At 44.9% G+C, this 19,717-nt stretch overlaps 1 protein-coding gene and 1 long non-coding RNA gene across 4 annotated transcripts in view; one reads left to right on the top strand and one right to left on the bottom strand.

Annotated features, from left to right (window-relative positions):
* The window catches only part of UBAC2 (UBA domain containing 2), a 121,791-nt gene extending 107,919 nt beyond the window's left edge, over nt 1-13,872 (bottom strand). Inside the window, exons 1-3 of one of the 3 annotated variants that reach the window (XM_083168616.1) lie at nt 13,708-13,872; nt 12,209-12,356; nt 3,166-3,293 (exon numbers count right to left, since the gene is read on the bottom strand). In XM_083168616.1, coding sequence (XP_083024742.1) covers nt 3,166-3,293; nt 12,209-12,239 — 159 coding nt within the window. In that variant the 5' untranslated portion in view covers nt 12,240-12,356; nt 13,708-13,872. Of the gene's footprint in view, nt 1-3,165; nt 3,294-12,208; nt 12,357-13,556; nt 13,666-13,707 lie in introns of those variants that run through there. The other 2 variants (XM_083168614.1, XM_083168615.1) reach the window with 2 other exon arrangements.
* Nucleotides 13,521-19,717, top strand: part of LOC146057404 (uncharacterized) — a 35,263-nt gene continuing 29,066 nt past the window's right edge. Inside the window, exon 1 of the long non-coding RNA XR_014469715.1 lies at nt 13,521-13,815. This is a non-coding gene — a long non-coding RNA (uncharacterized LOC146057404). The remainder of the gene's footprint in view (nt 13,816-19,717) is intronic.

The raw sequence follows: 19,717 nt of genomic DNA, 5'->3' as shown, positions 1-19,717 counted from the left end.
CTTCCTACAGATATTGTGTCAGATAGGGGCGTTCAATTTGTGGCCAAGTTTTGGAGGTCTGTTTGCTCTGCGTTACAGATTAAGCTCAGTCCATCTTCGGCCTATCACCCACAATCCAATGGGCAGACGGAACGTGTGAACCAGACACTCGAGCAGTTCCTGCGATGTTATGTATCTAAGTCCCAACAGGATTGGGTGGAGAACCTACCATTTGCAGAATTCGCCTATAACAACGGCTGGCATTCTGCCACCAAGATGTCTCCTTTTTTCTGTAACTATGGTTTCCACCCTCGGGCTAATTCTTTTGATCCTGTTCCCGCCAGAACAGGTAATCCCAGGTGGGTGACCAGTAGGAGGGGCACCTGGGCTATGGTCCGTAGGGCTCTCCTCTCTGCGACCACGGCCGCAAGGCGCTTTTCCGACCGTCACAGGAGACCTTGTTCGTTTAAAGTCGGAGATTGGGTGTGGTTATCCACCAGAAATATCAATATCCATCAGGCATCCAAGAAGTTGGGTCCTCGCTTTATTGGTCCCTACAAAATCGTTAGGAGAATCAATCCTGTGGCCTTCCGTCTCCAGATTCCACGCTCTCTGAAGGTCAATCCCACGTTCCATGCCTCTTTACTTAAACCTGCCCATCGGCCTTGTGCTTACAGGCCAGCACCGGTCATTCGGCAAGGCATCAAGGAGTTTGTGATTGATAGTATCCTTGATTCGAAAATCACCCGCGGTCGTTTATTTTTTCTTGTCCATTGGAAGGGCTATGGACCTGAGGAAAGGTCCTGGGTTCTGGACAAGGACCTTCATGCCCCATCCTTAAAAGAGTTATTTCATAGGCAAAATCCGTTGAAGCCAGGATTTGGAGGTCGGTTGACCTCTCCTCAAGGGGGGGGTACTGTCAGCCGTCGCCGTCCCAGAGCATCACTGCGTTCTGTCACGTCCGGGACGGGCGGCGGAGATGGAGCGCCGGGGGCGTTGCCTAGCAGCGCCCCGAGCTTCCGGCTCTGTTGCTCCGGCTGCCAGGCATCGGGGCGTTGCTAGGCAACGTCCCCGAGTCTCCAGACAGCGTGCGGCGTCAGCGCAGCTGACGTCCGCACAGTCACAGGCGGCAAATTCAAATAAATAGCCGGCGTCTGCTGGGAACAGACGCCGGTTATAGCTTTGGTGTGCCCTGCAGCCTTTGTGTTCCTGGTTCCAGCAGCTCCGTTACAGTACCCCGTGCCGTGATCCTTGCTGTGATTCGGATAAGTCCTTACCTTTTGTTCCTTGATTATATTCCATCCTGTCAGCATTGTTGCTTGTATCTCATATCATTATATTCCATCTTGTCAGCATTGTTGCTTGTATCTCATATTATTATATTCCATCTTGTAAGCATTGTTGCTAGTACCTTATATTGTTCTATTCCACCCTCTGGGCATTGTTGCCATTATTACCACTGTTATACAGTTATTCCACCTTTTCGTATTGTTACGTCTGATATACCCCTTGGATCTGCCTTGTCCCTTGCGTGGCTACCCCGTGGATATCCGGGGCCTCCTTGCCTTCTGTGGGTTTAGATAGTTTTACCCTTGCACTCCACTAGCCTTGGCGGTCGTGTTGTCCCTATGTAAGACCAGGTGGCATCGAGGTGGGAGCCTGACTAACGGGCTCTCACGAACGCGGCTATTATTGGTGAAGCTTAGCCCTCTGCACACGTCCGCCAATTCCGGTTGGAGGCAACGGAGGTAGGGGTGGCAAGAGAGTCCCCGGACCATAACACCAAGTGTATCAATAAAGCGGACATGTGGTACATTCTGTCACTTCCCATAACAGTTCTTTGGCCTCAAAACACAATAATCCACTTCAAATCCAATAAATAGGTATGTATTTGGATCAAAAAATTAGCCACAAGGAAAAGAACCAAAAATGAGGACTAACACATAAGTTCATGTGCCGATGCTCCATTTACCAGGATGATGTTACTGCCTATAAACCAATTGAAAGAGAACCCAAGGGGCCCCAAAAGTTCTCACCACTTGGCCATGGTTGCTGGTAAAGAGCAGGAATGTCCACAAACACCACCAATGCATTTCAACTGCTAATGTCTATTTCAAGGTGATCACAAAGCGAGGTACATGACAGAGGACTATTGGGTACACCATGGACAACAGCGAACACCTGAGGGCTGACAGCCAACTTGACCATCACAGGCTAGCGCACAAGCACATAGGCTAGGTAAGAAGCACTGTGCAACGTAACGATTCCTGACATACACAGATGACGATCTGATGCTATACACATAAGCCCCACTGGGAAGATGATTTATTTACAAAATTATCATATCACCAATCACATGATTGAATATGAACTCTAACACTATAAAATTTTTTATCAATCTGACATTTAATGGACAGTCTGTTTTATAGGTACTTGTTTCCTAGAAGGAGTTGAGAATAGAAAGTGTGGCGAGCGCAGCGAGCCACCGCGCCCGAAGCGTGGCGAGCCCTGCAAGGGGACGCGGAATACATGTTAAGTAATCCGTGTCCCCTCGCCACGCTTCGGGATGCGGAATACGAGCCCGAAGCATGGCGAGCGCAGCGAGCCCCGCGAGGGGACGCGGAATACATGTTAAGTAATCCGTGTCCCCTCGCCACACTTCGGGAGCGTGTTTCGTGTCCGCTCGCCACGCTTCGGGCTCGGTGCGCTCGCCACACTTTCTATTCTCAACTCCACGCCGACGTGGATAGTGGGGGTATGAAAAGGTCGGAGGACGCCGCCGCCGCTCGCCACGCTTCGGGTTGACGTTGATCGTGGGGTGGCGTTAACAATTGGGGGGGCCATTTCACACTTCAGGGTGGGTATTTGGGGTCTGTGGGCTATTTAACATTGTTCCCTATGTGAAATCGGGTCAATTGGGCCATTTAACATTGTTCCCTATGTGAAATCGCGGTAATCGCGCCGGTCGCATCGCATGCGATTTTTTTTGGGCCGCATGCTATGCGACCGACGCAATTTTTTTCCTTGCGAAGCCTAAGATCAAAATCGTGGGCGCCCTTCTAGGAAACAAGTACCGTTTTATACTTTGGTCTGGGCTAATAAAGTATATGAAAACTGCAGAAGCCGCATCTAATCTGTCCTCAACAAGCAAAGTATAAATAGTAAACCGTAAAGTGTCAAACTTACATGAAGCTTGTCTTTTATTGCTTGTAAATCATACACAAAGAAGGACTGCTGCTGCTGGAACAGTAGTGCCAGGAGAATGGATAGGGTACCTGGGATGATTAGGAGACCTTTGGACAAGGAAGCTTTATCTGCAGAAGAAAAATATATAATAAAGTGTTATACTTTGCCACTAGTGATAATGATGATTACATAGGAATTAAAACCCAAGTTAATAACTCCAGATAACCATTGAATCATGTGACATCACTTTTGAATTGGAAATGTGGCAAATACAATTCAAGGATTTCTATTGCATCAGAAACACTAAGGTTTAAAAACACCAAGTTTCACTATAAACGTGAAGAGACACTGCATACCTTATTTGCTTTTCAGCAGTCAAGGTCTCTGTGAATGTGAAAGAGGGACCGATTGGATGACCAGCGTACGCCAATAAGCCAGCATATGCGGCGGAATCAAATGGCTGTTTGGGGCTATTTAGATAGCCCTGACTGAGCCTATTATCCATGATCAGCGATCGCGGGTAACTGGATTACCCCTAAAATTACACATTCAAATCTCTTCTTAATGCCACTAACTGAATTAACCCTGTAATTATCATACCTCTCTGCAGCTACCTAGTACCCATCTGTAAGCCACCACCTAATACAGTAAAACCACCAGCAGGCATGTCATCAGTATACACAGGTGTGGTATAGCAAACAAACAATGTGTAGGCCAAACCCAAAAGGTCACATGCACAAGGTCGCCACTGGAAAAAGGAGGACATGCACAAAGTCGACATGCGGTTTTAAATCCCAATAAGTGTACTTCGTCCCCTCGCATAATAATTGTGAAAACGCATGTCAACCTTTTAATGCGTCGACTACTGCCATTTTGACCTATTGCTTGTGTTGACCATATGTAGGGATTTCAGCCATCAATATACCAGTGTACACAGTAACCAAAATAAGAAACTATTATTTACTAACTAAAATACTGCGGTATCCAGATGGCTCACATACAATATCTAGAAAGACAGTCAATAGTTCGACATTGACAAAAATGTCAACATCCACCAAGTCAACCATAACAAAGGTTGACAAAATACAATGGGTCGACAGGAGTTATTTTTTAGGATTTTTTTCCACTTTTATGGCCTTTTTCATGCTTTATCATCCATTCCGGCTCTGACTGGGAAAAGTAAAGTATGCCGAGCGCAGCGAAGCACCTGACCTGAAGCATGACGGGCAAAGTGCTGCACTAATTGGGAGTTTATGTTCTGAGGTTGCACTGATCACTATGAGATCAGAGACATCAGCCGGATGGTCAGCAAAATGATGTCGTGACCCCATACTGAGATAATCCCGACCCACTTTGGGGTCAGGACCCGCAGTTTGAGCACCACTGACCTAGTGCATGTCGACCTCTTGGTATTGTTTGTTGTGGAACTACACATCCCAGCATGCCCTGCCACAGATTTTATATAATGGATTGCTTAAACTGTGGTAGGTCATGCTGGGATGTGCAGTTCCACAACAGCTGGAGGGCCATTAGTTTTACATGTTATAATTTTACAAATACAAGTGTCAGATTAATCAAAGAAAGAAACACAGAGGGCTGATTAAGCCTGAAGGGGCATAAACCACTGAGGGTTCTTCACAGGTTACACAGTCCTGTTGGTCACATGTATGTTAATGAGGATGGGCACAAGGCCTATCAGAGCAGGGGGAGGGTTCTAGACAGGGTAGGAAGGGATCACGAGTTATAGTGATAGACTCTCTGTCTGAAGAAGCCCCACCCACCCTGCCCTCTTTCTCTTCTTCTCCGGCGGCGGTAAAGAACGGTCATTCTTTAAGAACTCTGTGTGTGTGTAGGTAGTGGGGTGCACTCTCCCTCGACATCGATTGTCATGGGCCATGCTTTTGTCCGGGGGGTGGCCGTCACCACCAGGCCGGGTGGCTGACCAGGGAGAGTGATCACCAGCGATGTATGTATGCATAGTGATCTTTAACCCCACCTTTCCTATAGTGACCGTTCTTTAGTGCCGCCACCATTTTATAGTCATAGTTTTAGTTGTCAAAATAAATTTGACATTCTTTTGAAACGCCAGCACTTTGTGTCCGTGTCTTATTTTAGGTTAAGTTATTTAAGTTTAGAGTTAAGGTTGTGTTTAGGTTTGTCAACAGACAAGGTGTAAACCGGGAGGATACCCTATGGTGAGTTTAATAAAACAACTAGGAACATTCTTATTGCAAACTGTTGAGAGCTCAATACATGATGAATAAATTACTGCTGTACTGTGAGTTTTATGAATAGTTTTTCAGCGGAAGTGCTATAAATAAAATATGCATGAATTTATTTTATACTGCATCTTATGTGGGCACTTCCTGTTTCATTATTGCTCATGCAAGAAAAACATAAACGAAATGCCTTAGGAGGGAAGAGGGTGTTTGTGCAGTTACTACCGTCTGTTTGTTTTTGCTTTTTGTTATCTTAATATTCTAAAGTAAAATATTCCATTCTGCTTTTCTGAGGGGAAAATAAGTCACTTTGTAAGTAGTATACTGGAATATGTATTCATTTTTATAATTTTTTTTTTTTACACTTCACAAGCCCATTCAAGAACAAAAAAAAAAAAGGTACTTGTTTCCTAGCACGGCGCCCATTGGGTCCCAACGGACCCGATTTTCTGGCTTTTTTTGAGGTTTCCCGACAAATGTAAAAATCAGGTCCATCGCATGCCATTATAATGGCATGCGATGTGACCGACGCGCCCGACCAGATTTTACTTTGTAAGCATTGTATGTAATGTTAAATTCCTATGTAAAATCGGGTCCATTGTATGCCATTATAATGGCATACAATGCGACCAATGCGATGGACCCGATTTTACATAGAAACCAATGTTAAATGGCCCCCCATACCCATTTTTTGATTGTATACCCACCCTGATGGGTCATTTCTATGTCAAATGCCCCCTATTGTTAACGCCACTCCACGATGAACGCCAACCCGAAGCGTGGCGAGCGCAGCGAGCCCACGAGGGGCGGTGGTACGAGTCCTCCGACCTTTTCATACCCCCACTATCCACGGCGGCGTGGAGTTGAACTTATATAGTGTGGCGAGCGCAGCGAGCCACGAGCCCGAAGCGTGGTTAGCGCAGCGAGCCCCGCGTAACACTCGCCACACTATATAAAATCAACTCCACGCCGACGTGGATAGTGGGGGTATGGAAAGGTCGGAGGACACGTACCACCGCCGCTCGCCACACTTCGGGTTCACGTCGATCGTGGCGTTAACAATGGGGGGGCATACAATGAAAAATGGGGTCTGGGGGGCTTTTAACATTGGGGCCAATGTAAAATCGGGTTTCAGGGACCATTTAACATTGGTTCCAATGTAAAAAATCGGGTCGGTCGGGTCAATCGCATCGCATGCAATTTGGTTGCATGCGATGGACCAGATTTTTGCAACCCGATTGATTACAATTAAAATCGGTGGCGCCGTGCTAGGAAACTTGTTATGTAAATTCAAATAAATAATGTTGTGTAAAAAATATATTTATTTCCTATAAGGTAAACATTAGAGGTCATTATGATGAATAAAAATGTTTGGTTGCCAATTTTGACACCTATTTTTACAAATTCACCTGGATCTCAAAGGGTTAAAAAATGTAAACAAGCAATGTATTTTTACAACTTCACATAGATTTTTTTTTTTTCAATTAGGATTTTAGATTCAGTATGATAGATTGGCGATGGGTATCCCTTTTTGCTAGCACTAAAAGGTACTTTTATTACTTCTATTACTGTATATCTAATATACTGTACACAGATTGAATAGTGCTATGAAACAGGAGGACCCTGGACACTTACCTTCTGTTGTATAGAATTTATAGTGTTTGCCGCAAGCTGGCTGCCTCTCAGTAGAGCACCAACACCATGTTTACTTATAAATGCACAATAAAGTGGCTTCACTGATTTAAGTAGGCAGGCAGTGGTGGTTAACATTTAACCCATCCTGCACTAGCATATTCCAAATCTATAAGAGCATTAACTAAAACTGATAGACACAAAAATGTACTTTATCCCAAAACCACTAACTCTATTCTGTAAGGTTCTGACCAGTGTTTAGAAGAAGTACGCTTCTGTAAAATCTTTTCTAATGTTTGTTCACAATTACTTCAAGGTTTGATTTGAGCTACTGATTTTGAATATACTGTATAGTCAAAATTGGGGAAAAAAGTTTGCACAAATCTCACAGTGTGTATAGATCTTGCAATGCAGATGTGTGTCCGAGTATATTGCAATGCTGATGTGTGCCCACTGTATATTGTATACAGTCTAGTATAGTATAGTCAAAATCTCAAGTAAATATAGTCAAGATTGTATGGTTCTGGGGAGTTCAAAGGAAATAGGTAGATATCAACAATTAAGGGACTTCCTAATTTCCCTTATTTTAAATACATATGCAAATAAGTAGAAGGAGAAGTTACTTCACACTTCAATTTACATAGAGACCATTTCAGGGAATGCCACAACATCTTTCTGATAGTTATTAGACGTTACTTTATAGGCCTGAAATAAAAACTATTTTCTAAAAAATAACATCTATAATGAAGGATATTTACTGTTTGCACTGCAAAATCTTCAGGGTAGGAGCCATCTTTATAAATTATTAACACTTAGAACAGCATTTTTGCTATACGCTTACTGGTTGTTGTTGTTGTTATTGTATATCCTGTTTATATTGTGCTAAAGCCCTTTGAGGTCCACACCACACCAAATTTCTTTGCATTTTTTATTTACTGAGGATAATATTAACAACAACCAACAACAATCAATAGTATTTTAAAATGAGACCCCACAGTTTTTGAGATATAGGCCTCTACCAAACGGCTGAGAAATCCGTTTATGATAAACTTTTTTTTTTGGTGCGGACCTCAAAGAGTTAAGTAAATACATATACTGTATGTATATACACTGAGAAGCCAGTGTCCAAACCCTCAAAAAAAAAAAAAAAAAAAAGAATGAGTAGAATTTAAACAAAGCATAATACAGTGTATCCCAACCTCGGATCTCAAGGCACGCTAAGCGTTAAGCCTACTACCGCTTCTAAAAATTAAAAGAAGTGATGTTGCCTATGGCAACCAATTAGAATTTGCCTAACATTTCTCTATTGTATCCCAGAAATTGATAAACAGAATCCAGTTGCTATGGGCAACATCACCTTTTTTAATTTTTAGAAGCTTTAAGGCCCACACACACTGGTCGACTTTGAGCTGAAAGTTGCTTAAAACAGCAGGTTTGAGCGGCTTTCAGCTCAAAGCCGCCCAGTGTGTATGTCCCGGCAGTGAGCGCTGCTGCGCCCTCCAGCATCATTGCCAGGAAAGCTGTTCATCTGCTGGTAATACCAGCAGATGAGTGGCTTTGAGGACGGCTTTGCATAGCACAGAACTATGCAAAGCTGTCCTCTTCCCACTGATGGCATCGGGCAGGGGGAAAGCCGCTCAGTGTGTATGCACTGAGCAGCTTTCCCCCCAGCGGTGATAGCGGTCATCGCTGTCCATACAAGCTGGGAATAGTTGCCCAGTGTGTATGGACCTTTAGTAAATGTACCCCTAATATTCCAGGTTTTAACAATATCCATGCTTCAGTACAGATGGTTAAATCAAAATAACCGAGGTAATAAAAAAGGTAACCTGTTCTTGAGGACCGTGTTCGGCCATCCCTGGCATAGCAGCAGGAGCCAGATCTACTAGGAAACGCAACAGTGCAGGGGGCTTTACACCAAACAGGGACATGTGCATATTATAAATGGATGACCAAACAAATAATATTGAGCTAAAACGCAGCCCCTTGGGTATAGACTAAAGCCCTGAACAAACGGTGTGATTTTAGCAATAATCACCAGGGATATGGTCGCTGTGTGTACAGGGGGGATGCGGTCAATTTGCCGGCGGTCGGGATCCCGGCGTTCAGAATCCCGACACTGGAATCCCGACCGCCGAAATCCCGAATCTTTCTCCCTCCGTGGGTGTCCACGACACCCATAGAGGGAGAATAAAATAGCGTGCCGAGCGTAGCGAGGCACCGGGCCCGCTGCGTGGCGAGCGCAGGGAGCCCGCAAGTGGGGGCGATCCACGTCCCCCCCATGTCGGGATTTCGGCAGTCGGGATTCCAGTGTCGGGATTCCGACCGCCGGGATTTCGTATCGGATCCGTACAGGGCAACTGTCTCCGGGAGCGTGCTCCTGTGACCAGCCCTGGGGTGGTCGCTGGTAGGAGGAGCATGCTCCTGCGACCACCCGCTTCCCCCAGCAATCAGCTGTTTCCCTGCCTTTTCCCCAGCAGTGTCTCATTTTCATCAGCGACCATCTCTGGTCACTGATGAAAATGGGACACTGCGCTATATATTGCTCCGTGTGTACGTAGCTTAAGGCTGTCCATACATCACGTGGCATGATCCCCAGACAAGCTGAAAGCGGCGATTTGACGACCAGATCAGCGATCCATTGGGAGATTAGGGAAATTAACTTTTAAAAATTTCCAATTCCCCAATCAAAACCGAAAAGGGTCGCAATGAGGATTTTTAAACAAGTAAAATAGTAAAATTTCAAAAGGTTTCAAAACACGATCAGATAATTTACAAAAGCTTCTACAAATGAAAAGTGGTGCTGTTGTTCAAAACAACCAATCAATTATTTCTCTATTGCATCCAAGAAAATTACAGACAGAATTTGATTGGTTGCTATTGGCAAAATCATCTCTTTTTATTTTAAGAAGCTTTAACAAATAACCTATCAATGTGGGAAATGTGATGTGGCAGCAATATGTCCGAATCCCCAAATTTTGTGCTTTGGATTTGCCTGGATTCAAAGCAGCTTTTTTTATTTTTTTACAATAGATCACCTACTTTCACAAAGCACTACTCATCATATTTCCACCAAATGTTGGTTAGACAGGTATTGTTGCCTTCTACCCAAACGGTCGACATGAACAAGGTCCACATAGACAAATAGTTGACACAAACAAAACGTTGACATGGAAATGTTTGACATGTGAAGAAGGTTGACATGAGTTTTTTTATGGTAAATCGTATATTTCTGCAAATGGACTTAAAATTATTGTACCGCCTTGCTTGCCATGGCCCACTCTACCATTCCAAAACCACGATTTTGATCTTATTACATCTTATACAATCGCACCGCATGCAATATAGCGGTATGCGATCCGATTTTTAATTGTACAAGTACCCTGATGGGTACTTTTAATGTTAAATGCACCCCCATTGGCAACGCCACCCCCAATATCAATGCCAACCCGAAGCGGAGCGTGCCGTCGAGGGGCGGCGGTACGGGTCCTCCGACCTTTTCATACCCCCACTATCCACATCTGCGTGGATTTGATTTCAGATAGTGTGGTGAGCGCAGCGAGCCACCGAGCCCGAAGCGCGGCGAGCACAGTGAGCCCCGTGAGGGGACACGGATTACTTTACATGTATTCCGCGTGCGCTCGCCACGATTCGGGCTCGTAGTCTGCGTCCGCTCGCCACGCTTCCGGCTCGCCACACTATCTAAAATCAACTCCACACCGACGTGGATAGTGGGGGTATGAAAAGGTCGGAGGATGCGTACCGCTGCGCTCGCCACACTTCGGGTTGGCGTTAATAGTGGGGGTGGCGTTGACAATGGGGGTGCATTTAACATTGTAAGCACCCATCAGGGTGCTTGTACAATTAAAAATCACATTGCATCGCATGCCATTTGCTGGCATGCAATGCTATGCGATATTTCATTGTACAAGCACTGCTGTTAATTTAACATGAATATCGCATCGCACACCACTAAATATGGTATGCGATGGGCGCCGTGCTAGGAAAAAAGTACCCAAATGATTGAGGAACTAGGTATACTTGAGGAATGGTCAAGAATGTGGCAACTACAGTTTAATGCAAAATCACGCACCTGAGGCTCAAAATCCCAAAGGGTAAATATAGAATCGAGGGTACTATAAAGGAAACTGCTAAGGAGGAAAGGGATTTAGTTACTAAAAGGCAGTGAAACAATGCAACAAAACAATGCTGAAGGCAGATTGTATGTTGCATAGGGAGAGGTATCAGTAGCAGGAAAATTAAGTAATAATGCCACTGTATAGGTCACTGGTGTAGCCTCACCTATATTATTGTGTCCAGTTCTGGAAGCCATATGTCCCAAAGGATACAAAAACATGAAAGAGCGTAAAAACAGCAGGGCAACTACAATGGTACATGGCCTACAGCGCAAAACTTACCGGTGAGGAGCAGAGAAGAGAACATGATAAACACTTTCAAATACTGTATATCAAGGGTTTAACAAAGTACAGGAGGGAAATATTCTTCAAAAGAGAAGTGTTATAACTTAAGGACATGCACTGAAACTGAATGGATGTAGGTTCAGGGGTAGGTTACAGCAAAATTACTTCACAGAAAAGGTCATGGAATAGCCTCACTTTAGACGTGGTAAAGGCGTATACAGTCGAGCAATATAAAAGTCACTTGAGAAAGGCATAAGGATATCCTTACAAAGAAATAAAGGGTCAAATATTAGATGGTTCTTAATTGCTGTCAAAATCTGTTTCAATTTAATATTTGCAGTAGTGATACATCCACTGACAGAAACCCTTATTGGTCTGTGGCATGGACAATAAAATAGGCTGATTTGCTGATTAAGGAGTACTGTCAATATGGGACCCCGTTTCCTGTCTTGCAACATTCTATCCCCGCTAGAGTACTACAGTGAAGACTATTAGGGGGTCAATTCAATTAGATACAACTTAGTAATTACAGCTACAGTATATGTTGGACTGGCGGTACAACCAGACAAATTTTTGTACACAGCCCCGTAAGGCTATAAAAGCAAATCTCAGGTGGTTTTGGGTTTAAATATACTTTTTTGTGACCTTGAACTTTTTATCTATACATGTGCTAGGTATCGCAAAATAAAGTCAACAGAGCAAAGGAAATTTAATTTATATTTCACAATAGTACAACTGCATTTAGGATGTATGTCCTGTTCTTATACTTACAAAGTCCAGTGGAGCCAGTACTAGCAATCATTGTGTTATTCTTCTCTGCTCAGCGCAGAGCTCATGACAGGTTGCAACCGTCAATCCGTGTGTGCAAGTTCACATCATTTACATCCAACCTAGGAGGCTTATTGCATTTGGTTTCAAGCTATAAGACAAGAAAACAGTTTTGAAATATACACATTTATACTTAGCAATCCATGACCATTTAGCATTGTGTCCCAATACTATAGTTTGTGTGTTAAAATAAAATTATTATACAAAAAAAAAAAAAACTAAACCAGCGGTTCCCAAACTTGGTCCTCAGGAAAGGTTCATGTTTTCCAGGTCACCTGTGGGTTTTTAAAATATGACAGTGTGTAATACACCTTTGCACCTGCTAGGCGGCCTGGATAATGTGGACAATTTGGGTCCTGAGGACCAGGGTTGAGAAACCCCACACAAAACTGTGTGTTGCTCTGTTTATGTTTACTAGTAACACGGATGGACAGACGAACAGAGCAAGGTCACGTTTTAAGGATTTCTGTCTGTGTAATTACCGACCTAGCAAAATTGTTTAATTCACCTATGACAGCTAAAAGAAATCCAGAAAACATGACTTGTTGAGGATACTTGGGAACTAAAGATAAATAAAGGATAATAATTGATCTACAGTAGATCACTCTTTGGTTTTGTGTATGTCCTAAGTTTAAGAACCTGTGATCTAGAATAACCTGTTAATAAAAGTATCATGCCTTCATTCCTAATATACAACAAACGAATGCAGGGTATACACCAGGACGACCCGCTCACGATGCACATCGTGAGCGGGTCATCAGTGTCTCGTCCGACCTGCTCACTATCATGCGGAGCGCACGACCCACTCACGATGTACATCGTGAACAGGTTCCAATCCAATCGCGACCCGCACCTGGGTGTATGGCCGTTTTCAGATCCTACCTGCTGCAGGTAGGATCTGAATAACGACCGACCGACCGGTGGGGCAGCGCATCCGATCGGGATCGGAACAGGACAGAAAAGGGTCCAATCAACATACAATCTACATCCAATCGGTCGGAATTGGTCTAGATTGATGGGATCGGACCCTCGTCGTCCTGGTATGTACCCTGCATAACTCATGATGAGATTCTGAGGCGAGATTGTTTTTTTTTTTTTTGGGAAGCAGTTAATGGCAGGTCACCCTGACAAGTGAGCAGCTACTACTATGTGCATTCATATGTGGATGTAATATTATATCCACACCTCTGTACACAGCACCCCTAATACCGTATACTGCTCTGAGCTGCTGAAGACAAGACCAGCACTAGCTGCATATTACTAGCACGCACGCCTACTGATAGTGACATACTCATTACACCGAGACAGTAGCAAACCCATAGTAACGCTACAACGCCACGAACAGCCACCACTGCCATAGGACCGCACACACCCTCCAACACACTGGCGTGCCCAGGCCAGGAAGTTTTACAGTACAACTAGATAGAAGGTAAGCCCATTACCTACTACGAGGCAGCCATTGCTAGCAATCTCAGACACCGTTAAACTACGTCTCCCAGAATGCCACAGGCCGCTACACATACGGATGCGCACAGAGGACACACTAGTAGGTAGGTAGAGGACGCGACGTTTGTGTAGTGAGTGTGGGACTGGGAGGCTGAACTGCCCTCCTGCTGCTGCCGTTAGTTTTGACGGAGAAGGAAATACAATCTATTACTGTACTTCTTGCTTGTTGGTGTACAAAGGGATAGTGTACATTGCACAAAAGTGTGCGAAGTGAACACTTTTTGTGTGAATCTCAAAGTGTGTGCGCTGCCGCAATGTCTCACACTCGCATACCTCCCAACATGACCCTCTACAGGAGGGACACATTTGCTTGTTACTGGACTTTCCTCTTAATTTAAAATTGCCATCACCTGTTTTAAACAGGTTAATTGATAAGAAAGGTATTTCAACACAGGTGATGGTGATCCTAAATTAGGAGGGAAGTCCAGAAATAGAGTATTCTGTGACTGTCCCTTCTGGAGAGGGTCATGTTGATAGGTATGCACTCACAAGTTCATCGCGCTGAACTGGATTCATATTGAAGCAAAGGGTGCATACCCTCCAACATGACCCATTCCATTAGGTACAAAATGCTCTGTTCCTGGACTTATTTATGATTGCCATCACCTGTGTTGAACTAGTTCATTTATAAGAAAGGTGTGTCACCACAGGTGATGGCAATCATATAAGTAAGAGGGAAGTCCTGGAACAGAGCATTTTGTACCTAATGGAATGGGTCATGTTGGAGGGTATAGAGGTCCAATGTGTCATTGTTGTTGTGGCATAGACTCCAGCATGGGCACCCATCCCCACTTTCCTCTCGAGCCCCTATGGGGAAACATGTATCTACGGAATCTAAGTAATAATAAATTAAACAGATCCCAAGGTTATTTGCTTCTCAAGTTAATGCCACCGGCAATATCAGGGCTTTTCTAAATTCCTCCATTACACATCCTATAGTTGCTTGGTGTCCCCCATATGCTTGTTATAGGTAGTGATAGCATTTTAAATATATGCTTAACAAATTGACCACACCTACTTCCAATGGCAGAGAATACGTCTGTTTCATTATCAGGGTTCCAGCCTTCCGGGGTGGAAGTATATGGGGGAATACCAGGCAACTAGGATGTATAATGCAGGACTTTAGACGTGGGGTCTAATTCAGACCCATTCAGAGGGTTGTGAATTTGCAGCCCATCCGAACATCGATAGACCTCACATGCACATACACAGTGACTGACAGGCAGGAGGCGTTTAATGGTCATGCCCACAAAAAAAGGTGGGCATGCCCATAGAAATGCTGTTCGGGGCATCAATACAAACAGCTGCCAAGTGACTCCTGGGTCACGTGGCATCTGTGAGCGCTGGGCACAGTAGGAGAAATTCTTCAATGGTAAGTAACCATCAAATGATTTCTCCTTTCTGTGGCTGCATGTGAATGGATGTGAAAACATGCAGCCTAGCGATCAGGTATGAATCGGGCCCTTCCGCAATGGAACACAATTAGCTGCAGATTTGTAAGCTATTCAGCATGGGAACAGTAGGTAAAGGGTAATATTAGTAAGTAACAATTGCAATGTATTTGGGTGTGGATCAAAGGGTTGACAGTGACTAGGACCGGTTGACAGTCAATAGGTCAACATTGACAAAAGGGTCAGGGATTTTGGGGCCCGGGACTGATTTCCAGTCTGGGCCCCCCTCCTCACTTTATTACCGTAACCCGGCTCCTGCTTCCCCATCGCCTCTTCTGATGAGCTGCCTGTGATGTGCCCAGTGTGCTGAACAAAGCAGATTTCGGAGCGCAGGCTTCTTCATCTGAGGATGCCAGCTGCCAACTAAAATGCAGCACCGGCTGGTGAGCCAATCAGAGCTCGCGTACTGGCAGCCGCTCTGATTGGCTCAAAAGCCAATGCAGCATTTTAATTGGCCTGCGCTCCAGAACCTGCTTTGTTCAGTGCACTGAGCGCATCGCAACTGAGGCATTCACGGGGGTTGCGGTGGGCAAAATGAGCTGCCCGGGCCCTTCCAGAGGCCATGGCCCGGGACAGCTGTACCCAGAGCACCCCCCTATTGGCTGCCCTGCTGCCTGTCAAAATATATGACAGGCAGCAGCTCCGGCAGAAGGGTTAGCGCACAGGACAGGCAGCCAGGCAGAAGCTCCCCAACCCCACAGCAAGTCCACAACTCTGAGTCCTGCGCTGCTGACTGAAGTTGCCAGCCCGACTACTGTCCGGCGGACCTTGCCAGGGGGGACCTGCAATTCTTTTCCCCCTGTCTAGCTGAGAAGGTGACGTCAACTGTTGCCGCACACACATGCTTGCAGGGGGAAGAGCTGGTGGGCGGTTTTGACTAGAGCAGGAGGTAGTCTCAGAGAGGCGCAGTGCAGGACTCACTGCGGGAGCCGGGACACACACAGTCAAGGAAGCCACGTTGGAAGGGACTGTCTGTGTGAGAGTGTAGCTAACAAAGGTATGTGCCACTGTAAATAAAGGGGCAATTACCCAGAACCAGAACGGTGGGCCACTGTAATAGACACTGCAGTCTTACCCCTACATGAGGTGAGTGGCACCATCTGTATTAACACAGACTTGGCAGTGGCACTCAGCAGAGATGCTGTTCTATCTCAGTGTTTCAATTTGGGACAGCGGACAGTGTCCAATTTTTGGTACTTCGCCCAGTATGTACCTGACTGCAGTATTTGATAAACAATAAACATACTGATACAGAGAACTGGGCAAGAAATATTAGCAATGGCTATCCATGATTAATATTGTGATTAATGATATGCAGACAAAAATATAAATGGTAGCAATATATTATAAGGAACTAAAGCTATGTACACACACTTCGTTTTGCTTTTGATTCGATGTTAGATTCGATTTTCCATTAGATCTGGCATTAGATCTTCCCATTCGATTTGGGATTAGATCTGTGCTTTTGCATTAGATATCGATTTACATTCATGGTACATTGTACACATTCGATTTACTGGATCGAATTCGATATTTCCTTGGCTGCACAGTAGATTTTTCTTTTTGATTTTGAGAAAACGGGAACGTGCATCAAATCGAATGCAGATCGAAAGAGTCCTAAAACCATTCAATGTGGATAGCCAAAAATCGATGCATGTGTATTAAGAGCTTAACTAAGATGAGAGTTCTATTTTACATGGGATGTTGCTATTTATTCAGCAAATTTTAGCCCATAGCAACATCTCATGTGAAATAGAACGCCCATCTTAGTACATTTCCCCCAATATGTCATACAAGCCAGAAATTACCAGAACCAATATGTGTTTCATTCAGCTGAGTCCTAAGAGAAGAACAGTGAGCCCTCTGCTGGAGACATACTGCAGAAGAAATAGATATTTCCTTCTGCAGTAAAGTAGCAAAACATTATGCAGACAAATATAATTGACTAAAAATCCTCCTGTCCATTTCATTCTGTGAATGAGAAGGTCTAGCAATATCATATACAGTGGGGTAACAATAGCTTCGCAGACCCCCCCTGGTGGTTTGGAGACGCTAGGTAAGTTTGGGCACCCCAGGGTCTGTGGAAACTATTGCTGCTCCGCTAATGGTGCTGCCGCCGCTGAATCTGTTAATGCTGGCCCGCCGGGACCAGTAGAGCTTCCTGTCTGGAGTCCCGGCACTCCTCATTTTCATTATAAATGCCCCTCACAAAATGGCCAGCCTCTCACAGCAGATGGTTATTAAGAATGCTAGAGGAGGGGGGGGGGGGGGCACAAATTTTAGTTATGCCACCGATCAAATACCTCCCAAATGTCCCTATTTTCGTGGGACAGTCCAGTTTTTTGAGGGACTGTCCCGCATCCCACCCGGGGCCAGCAATTGGAAGGCCCCCGGCCTGCTGCTAGATATACCCACCCACCCCACCCCCCCACCCCCACCCCCCCCCCCCCCCCCCCCCCCGTGGTGAAAATGGGCATTAGTGCACCACGCTCCCTTTTGCTGAGACCACACAACTTTTTCAGGAGCACGTTTGGTGAGGCCACTCGGGATTCCCGCCTCCGGCTAGGACAATGTTGAGAGGTATGATATATACAAAGTGCCAGCACTGGCTGAATAATTGTTCAGACGGTAATCCGAATAAAATAAATTTATTTAACTCTAATAATAGCGAATGTAAAACACAATAAAATCTAACTCAGACAATGTACAACAAAATACATAAAAATGAAAAAAAAAAGGATGGGGGAATTATGTGACATATAGTGGTATGTAGCAGGATTTAAAAGTCAAATGTCATAAAACATCCATGATAGGAACTTATATTACCGATTGGGAAATTGCTCCACTGATGAAATTGGATAAGGGATTGTAGGTGTGTACCCTACAGTTGTAGATGGGTAGATGATTGTAGCAATGATGGGCTCTTGTATGCAAAGAGTTTGGTAGAATCCTGATGGCAACCACTCTTTGAACTAAAAAGTCTCTTAGGGACCTGGCTTGGTGTCCCAGCAGCTCTGTTTGAAACTTTAAATCCAGAAATTGGCGGTGGTGCTCCAATTATTCAGCCAGCGCTGGCACTTTGTATATATTTCTATCTTCATTAATAGGGGAGTGACAACCCCTTGCCAGCTGCTGTTATTAGCACTCCCCACATACCTGTTTTTTCTTAAGAGGTATGATATCAGCTACTTTGTTCTCAACAAAGATGATACTGTAGAGGAGAACGGGAGTACTCTAAGCAGGTTTACAAACAGGGCTGCCGCTAGGAATTTTGGGGCCCGGGGCTGATTTTCAGTCCGCCCCCCCCCCCCAATTGCTCACCCGGTGGCAGCGGCGCGGCATCACCCTCCTGCATCCCCTCGGTCCCTCCTCGGCCATGCCCTGCCACAGATTTTATATAATGGATTACTGAAACTGTGGCAGGGTATGCTGGGACATGTAGTTCCACAACAGCTGGAGGGCCATGAGTTTGACACCACTGGTGTACAATGAGCATTTGTGTAGTGCCCATTAGTGCAGCATGTATGAGCTCAGTGGGCACATGAATAGTATGTATGTGTGCATTAGGCATATAGACTATGCAATATGCAGCATTTGTGCAATGGGCACATTCCAGCAGTGAGGGGGTTAGTACTTCACCAGAGAACACACAAGCTGCCGTCTTGAAACAGAGCTGGATGCGTATCAGGAATGGAGCTGTCTGTGGGACTTATGCCCTGCTGGGGGTTGGAGAGGCGGGGTAGTTTGATAGCCAAGAAGGATCCATCCTGGTGTCCCAACGGACCAATCAGCCCCTAATAAGGATACATCTGTAGGTAATCAATCATCACGGGCCAAAAAAACTTAAGGTGCCCATACACGTGCCGATATTCATGTGCTGTGCGTTTTGAACTTTACAAGTGCCATGCGATTTTGGCACTGGAAGGGGATGCGATGCGATGTACTGTACTGTGCGGGTGCAATTTTTTTATTTCTTTTAATAGTCACTAATGGACATCGCATCACATCGCATGTACTCCAAAACTGATGCGATGCGATGCAATGAAGCACAAAAAGTACTGCCTGCAGATACTTTTTGTGCTTTACAATATTGTACCCGCGGAGACGCGCATTGCAGCATCGCATCGCATTCCCGCAGGTACACTGTGCGATTTAAGCCGATGCGATGCGTTTTGAACTTTGAAAGTTCAAAACGCATGCTGAAATCGCAGCGTGTATGGGCACCTTTAGAGAAGCCAATGGTGTATTTTGTTCAATTAATCTGTTTTCTATTAATTGAAATCCTATGTGCTCACCTTGGCAAGGGCATAACTACCATAGGTGCAGGCAGTGCAGCTGCTATGGGGCCCAGAGCTAATAGGGGCCCACTTTGCCTGTCAAAATATCATATGCTGTATACATTTTCAGCATTAGGTGATAAATAGGGGCCCTTACAAACTTTTGCTATGGGGCCCACATGTATCTAGTTACGCCACTGCACCTTGGTATGGTCAAA

Source organism: Crinia signifera, chromosome 2 (assembly GCF_055691185.1).
Source record: "Crinia signifera chromosome 2, ASM5569118v1, whole genome shotgun sequence".
Classification (NCBI taxonomy): domain Eukaryota; kingdom Metazoa; phylum Chordata; class Amphibia; order Anura; family Myobatrachidae; genus Crinia; species Crinia signifera.
This window is presented reverse-complemented; position numbering and strand designations above follow the sequence as displayed.